This window comes from Euprymna scolopes, chromosome 2, assembly GCF_053919585.1.
Source record: "Euprymna scolopes isolate OS-2025 chromosome 2, ASM5391958v1, whole genome shotgun sequence".
Taxonomy (NCBI): Eukaryota; Metazoa; Mollusca; class Cephalopoda; order Sepiida; family Sepiolidae; genus Euprymna; species Euprymna scolopes.
In genome coordinates, this window is record NC_136483.1 from 190,303,956 (window position 1) to 190,311,464 (window position 7,509).

The window sequence follows — 7,509 nt, forward strand, 5'->3', positions numbered from 1 at the left end:
ATTAAATTATTTATGTTACTCATAGTTATTAAGTTATTTATGTTACTAATAGTTAATAAATTATTTATGTTACTAATAGTTAATAAGTTATTTATGTTACTAATATTTATGAAATTATTTATGTTACTTATAGTTACTAAGTTATTTATGTTACTAATAGTTATTAAATTATTTATGTTACTTATAGTTATTGAATTATTTATGTTACTAATAGTTATTAAACTGTTTATGTTACTTATAGTTATTAAATTATTTATGTTACTTATAGTTATTAAATTATTTATGTTACTAATAATTATTAAATTATTTATGTTACTAATAGTTATTAAACTGTTTATGTTACATATAGTTATTAAATTATTTATGTTACTTATAGTTATTAAATTATTTATGTTACTAATAGTTATTAAATTATTTATGTTACTAATAGTTATTAAATTATTTATGTTACTTATAGTTATTAAATTATTTATGTTACTTATAGTTATTAAATTATTTATGTTACTAATAGTTATTAAATTATTTATGTTACTAATAGTTATTAAATTATTTATGTTACTTATAGTTATTAAATTATTTATGTTACTTATAGTTATTAAATTATTTATGTTACTTATAGTTATTAAATTATTTATGTTACTAATAGTTATTAAATTATTTATGTTACTAATAGTTATTAAATTATTTATTTTACTAATAGTTATTAAATTATTTATGTTACTTATAGTTATTAAATTATTTATGTTACTAATAGTTATTAAATTATTTATGTTACTTATAGTTATTAAATTATTTATGTTACTAATAGTTATTAAACTGTTTATGTTACTAATAGTTATTAAATTATTTATGTTACTTATAGTTATTAAATTATTTATGTTATTTATAGTTATTAAATTATTTATGTTACTAATAGTTATTAAATTATTTATGTTACTTAAAGTCATTAAATTATTTATGTTACTTATAGTTATGAAATTATTTATGTTACTAATAGTTATTAAATTATTTATGTTACTTATAGTTATGAAATTATTTATGTTAGTAATAGTTATTAAATTATTTATGTAACTAATAGTTATTAAATTATTTATGTAACTAATAGTTATTAAATTATTTATGTTATTTATAGTTATTAAATTATTTATGTTACTTATAGTTATTAAATTATTTATGTTACTTAAAGTCATTAAATTATTTATGTTATTTATAGTTATTAAATTATTTATGTTACTTATAGTTATGAAATAATTTATGTTACTAATAGTTATTAAATTATTTATGTTACTAATAGTTATTAAATTATTTATGTTACTAATAGTTATTAAATTATTTATGTTACTTATAGTTATTAAATTATTTATGTTACTAATAGTTATTAAATTATTTATGTTAGTAATAGTTATTAAATTATTTATGTAACTAATAGTTATTAAATTATTTATGTTACTTATAGTTATTAAATTATTTATGTTACTTATAGTTATTAAATTATTTATGTTACTTATAGTTATTAAATTATTTATGTTACTAATAGTTATTAAATTATTTATGTTATTTATAGTTATTAAATTATTTATGTTACTTATAGTTATTAAATTATTTATGTTACTTATAGTTATTAAATTATTTATGTAACTAATAGTTATTAAATTATTTATGTTACTAATAGTTATTAAATTATTTATGTTACTTATAGTTATTAAATTATTTATGTTACTTATAGTTATTACATTATTTATGTTACTTATAGTTATTAAATTATTTATGTTACTTATAGTTATTAAATTATGATAGTTAATTATAGTTATTAAATTATTTATGTTACTTATAGTTATTAAATTATTTATGTTACTTATAGTTATTAAATTATTTATGACAACATCACCATCAACAACAACAATAAAAGCAACAACAGCAACAATAACAGCAACAACAACAATAACAACAGCAACAATAACAGCAACAATAACAACAGCAACAACAACAACAATAACAACAGCAACAGCAACAACAACAGCAACAACAACAACAACAACAGCAACAATAACAACAGCAATAATAACAACAGCAACAATAATAACAACAACAACAGCGACAACAAATACAACAATAACAGCAACAACAGCGACAACAACAAAACAACTACAACAACAACAGCAGCAACAACAACAATAACAGTAACAACAACAAGAGCAACAACAACAGCAACAACAGGAACAACAACAGCAACACTACCAGCAGCAACAATAACAGCAATAATAACAACAACAACAGCAACAACAGTAACAACAGCAACAACAACAATAACAGCAACAACAACAATAACAACAACAACAACAATAACAGGTCATGACAACAAAAGCCAACAAACCAATAAAATTTCGACAGTCTTTTGGATTTCAATCCATAATCTTATTAGAAAGAAACTGCGCTACACTAATGTCTCTATCAAGATTAGAGATCAAATCTGGAGAGAACACAGGTAGACGCATCAATCACCATAAATTGTAGCCTTAAATCTCCACTTCCCTTCGCATATTAAAACACTTAGACTGGGTTAAACACAGCTGAAAGGGAAAAAATAACGAAATACCAAAGTCTTATGGTTGGCATGAAAAGAAACTGGAATCTTAGAAAGATCTCTATAATTCCAGTTATTATACGAGCAAGTGGACTTATGAAAAAGAATTTTTAAAAGTACATGGCAAGTATACCCGGTGAACCAAGTGCAACAGAGATTCTGATAATTGCACTTAAAGGGACAGTCTGTATCCCAAAAGGATCTCTCGGTTGGAATATCTGAGTTAGCAGGTGAATGTTTGGCATTCGGTAGGATGCTCCATCCCTACTTATAGAATTTTTTTAAATGATGCCGGGTCAAACAGAATTGAGAGCGAAAAGATTAATGCCTTTGTTCTCTTGTTTATTTCTATTATAAATATATATTTTGGTGGACAGAAACAAAATGTTATATATAATGATTAGCAAGTTAGAATCAAATATCGAAACTATGATTTTATAAATGATTCAAGAATTAAATGATTATACAACAGCGTATTTTCAATTATGTTCAATTTTCTTATCGGATAAAAGTTTTATAACCTTTGAACTTATCGAGCATTTTATTATTTGTTTCTTTCTCTGCCAGATTAACAAGAGAAACAAGGGAAGACTGTACCATAAAAGGGTTAAAGATCCCAAAAGACAGTGGAATTATAGTTTCAACAATGGCATTACATCGTGATCCAAAATATTGGTCTGAACCAAATAAGTTTGATCCGGAACGGTGAGTGTAAAATCAAAGTTTTTTTTTTTCTTTTATGACAAATAATCTCGATATTTGAACAAATTTCAATCACCTGAATTAAAAAAGAAAACATTCCGCTCGACAATATTTGATGCCTTCGAATTATTTAGTTGTTCAACTCATTCATTAATAAACTTAAATACATTCGTCCGAATGTGTTTCTTTGAATATGATTACTCCATAAAGAGTTGATGGGACCTACTCGTATTACACAGAGAACAAACTCAATCAAAAAAATCTTGAGATATCGACTATTAGAATTCTATGATAAATGAAAAAAGAAAACATTCTATTCTTTAATATCGGATTGCTTCAAATGTTTTTTAATCATTTAGACGTTCAACGCATATGCGTTTATTAATAAACCCAAGGATATCTAAGTAGTATCAATTCGTTCGGGTATGAGCATTCCTGTTTATCTAGATTGAAACTTGAACAATGATTAGACAATAAAGGATTGATATGTCGTATTTATTGTTTTCAACTATTTGGGCGTTCAACGCTTGCGCATTTATGAAAAAAAAACAACTATATTCGTCATTGGTAGATGAGTGTCAAATCAATAAGAATCTGCTGAAAATATTGAAAAAACGAAAAGAACCTCTCCCAAACATACGGGCAATAATTTGGTTTCGTGTTTCCCTTGAGTGTTTTCAATAAGGAGGATCGATTTACTAGAATTTTGAATTAGAAACTGAGCACTCCTTAAAAAGCTTTAAATATTGATTTTTATTTATTTTTTTTATTTATTTTATTTTATTTTATTTTATTTATTTATTTTTTATTTTTTTTTTTTGCATTTTGGTTAATTTTGTTCGTTTGGAATCGCTAATTATTCCGCTCCAAAAATTTTAAAAAAAAAAAAAGAAAAGAAAAGAAAAACGAAATAAAAAAAATGGTACTCTTGCAGAATTTGACCCGGATCCTCGGAATTTTCCGTCAATTATGGTTAGAGCTCAACCTACAATCACCGGATTAAGATGAGCGTTGTTCAAATGTTAAAACATTAAATCGACATTTTTTTTGTATAAAAAATGTAATTTTTAAATTATTTCTTGGGTGATAAGTGTATGTATCTGTTTATTTTTTAACATCTGTTGACAAAAAATAATTTGCAAATTTTCTTGACAAAAACTTTTCTTTGCAATTTACGGTTTTCATAAAAGCATTCATCTTTTCTTATAAAAAACCATCTGTTTACAAAAAATAAAAAACGTTTACTGCCAATTTTCTTTTTAAAAAAAAACACACACAAAAAAGTAAGTATTCTTGAAAAAAAAATGTTCACCTAACAATTTACGGTAAAAAATTCATCTTTTAAAAAATTGCAAAAAAATAAAAATGTAAATAAACAATACAAAATGCAACTTCACTGAAGGAAAATAAAAAAAATATATATATTCAGTAAATTTACAACATATTTTTGTTATTTTTTATTTATTGTATTTTTTCTGCTTTGTTTGTTTTCAAATCTATATAAGTATCTACTAATTGCTCGGCCTTATCCGGTAACTGCCGATCGAACCCAAATAATAATTGATGGAAAATCCTGATAATCCGGGTCAAATTCTGTACCAAGAAATATATAAGGCGTTCATTTTACAAGTCGGCCGATAAAAAGGGTGCTTCTTCATTATTGTAGCGAAATCCAACATCTGAAAAGTTGATATTTAATTTTAAAACCATTATAATTACTTATATTTCTTGTTAATTTCAATAATAAACAATGTTATCTACCTCGTCACAAATCTTAAAGTCTTCCATGATTATACGAAAAAAAAAATGATTTCGGCGATTTTAAATGTGACGCAAACACAAGGGAAATAGTTACAATTTCTAATTTCTGTAAAAAAAATTTTTTTAATAATTTCTATCTTATCGTTTTTCATAAGTTTTAGATATTTTCATTATTTCGATTTCCAAATTTCGCTAGAATAACAAGAAGAACGAAAATGTTTACGAATATTCTGGAAGCAATATATTTTCTCCGAAAAAATGTGTAAAAATATTATTTAAATAAAAAACAACAGTTTACCAAACTATTTCCTTTTCATGAAACTCATCCTACAACATCTTTACATTCTTTTCTTCTTTCTTTCTTTCTTCCTTCTGAATCCTCACCGGTCTCCCATTTACTTTGTTGGTTTATTCTTTACACAGTTTCCTTTCGATTTTTCCATCGGTTTATTTTTTATAAAACACTATACTTTCAAACAAAAACCAAATCGGCTATTTTTTTTTAATTTACGAGATTTCCCATTGCGTGCTCACATATATATACATAGTAAAGTTAAACCCTCTCGTTTTCCCCTCTGTCAACATCAGGAAGAACGGGTAGTGAACGTGCATTGAATGGTTTAATCGGATATACTATTTTAATTTAAGATACTGCACTTCACAATTCGCTTGGCGTTTGCAATAAGAACTAACAAGGCTCAGGGACAATTGATACATTTGTGTGACTTACATCTACACCATGATTGCTTCTGACATGGATAAGTATATATTGCGTGTTCTATAGTCGGAAAATCAGACAATCACTACATCTGCACAGAAAAAGGAACGCCTCAAAATATTGCGTCTCCAGAAATATTGAAAACATACATAAACATAAGAAATATACAATATCTTTTTTGTTTTTTGTGTTCTATTTAAACAAACTGAGCCACATCAAGGTGTGACCGGGTATAGCTATATATATATATATATATATATATATATATATATATATATATATATATATATATATATATATATATATATATATATATAAAAATAAAAATTACAATAAGTTTACCAAGGTAATCAAAATGGTAAAATTCCTACCCTCTGATGAGAAGGAGAGTATTTCTTCGAAACTCCGCGGATTAAGGACTATCCACTTATCTTGTGATTCCTTTTTAAAATTATATATGTTTTTAACTCTTTTTCAAGATGTTTTTTAACATGCTTTATTAATCATTTGTTCATATATATAAAGGAAAGGTTTTTTTCCATAATGTTTTATTGTTTTTTTATTTAATAAGTCTGGTGAAAGGCTGTTCTTGTGAAAATTTTCAAACGACATAGTATTTGAATTTGTCCAAAAAGTCTTGAAATAATTGTAACTAACAATGAAAATCACTTTTTGTTGCTATCAACCCATTATTTGAAGTCTTGTTTTTTGTTATATATATATATATATATATATATATATATATATATATATATATATATATATATATATATATATATATATAACCAATTCAAGGTCAAAACAAAGGTTATTAAAAATAATTCACTGATTTTTAGTTCAATGATTTTTAGTAAAAAAAATCTCGTTGTTTGTTTGACAAATTCCACAAATATTTACCAATTTTGCTATTGCAGATTCAACGAAGAAAATAAGGCCAAAATAAAACCATTTACGTATCTTCCTTTTGGTGATGGGCCACGAGTTTGTCCTGGGAGGCGATTGGCTATGCTTGAATTGAAAATGGTTATTTCAGAAGCACTGAGAAAATTTCGTTTTGTACCTTCTGAAAACACTGAAGTAAGTAAACAAAACATATAGGTAAAGCGATCTTTAGTCTTGGTGGGAATCATATATAGAAAATTGTTTTCAAAAGTAAATTTGTTTAACTTCAGACTATCTGGTTGGTATGTTGGAAGTTTGCAAGGAAAGTCAAAAGCTGTTATATGAATGTAGGAAATAATGCAAATAGAAGTTGTTTAAAATAAAGTGGTTGATTTTTTTTTTGTTCTTTGTTTTACGGCATATCAACCCTTTTTGGGTTATTTGATGCCAAATCCAGTAATTTTGGTAAACTTGTTTATGATTCCTTTACGTATTACGTTAAATATTTATTCATGGAGTTAGGCTTATTTGTTTTGTTTTACGGCACATCGACCTTTTCGAATTGTTTAATCCTAGACTCAGTAAGTTGGAAAATGTTTTCATGTTTCAACTTCTTTATATCTTTAAATATTTATTCATAATGCTCGGTTTAATTGCTTTGCAATGCTGTTTTTGTTTTTGACTTTGTAGATCATGATGTAATTTTACAAAGGAAAAGAAAAACAATAACGTCAATGTATGGTACATTTTTTTGTTAGGAAGCCAAAAAGTATTGTTTGGAGAGCTTTGTATAAATGAAGGGCAAGTGAGGTGTTGGCAAAGGTTACTCAAACAATGTGCAGAAATGTTGAAAATTAACAGC

General features: G+C 24.9%; 1 protein-coding gene across 1 annotated transcript in view; it reads left to right on the forward strand.

The window, feature by feature from the left end:
* The window catches only part of LOC145299947 (cytochrome P450 3A4-like), a 51,998-nt gene that overhangs the window by 42,956 nt on the left and 1,533 nt on the right, over nucleotides 1–7,509 (forward strand). The window contains exons 12-13 of the mRNA XM_080144446.1: nucleotides 3,152–3,289; nucleotides 6,680–6,842. Coding sequence (XP_080000572.1) covers nucleotides 3,152–3,289; nucleotides 6,680–6,842 — 301 coding nt within the window. The remainder of the gene's footprint in view (nucleotides 1–3,151; nucleotides 3,290–6,679; nucleotides 6,843–7,509) is intronic.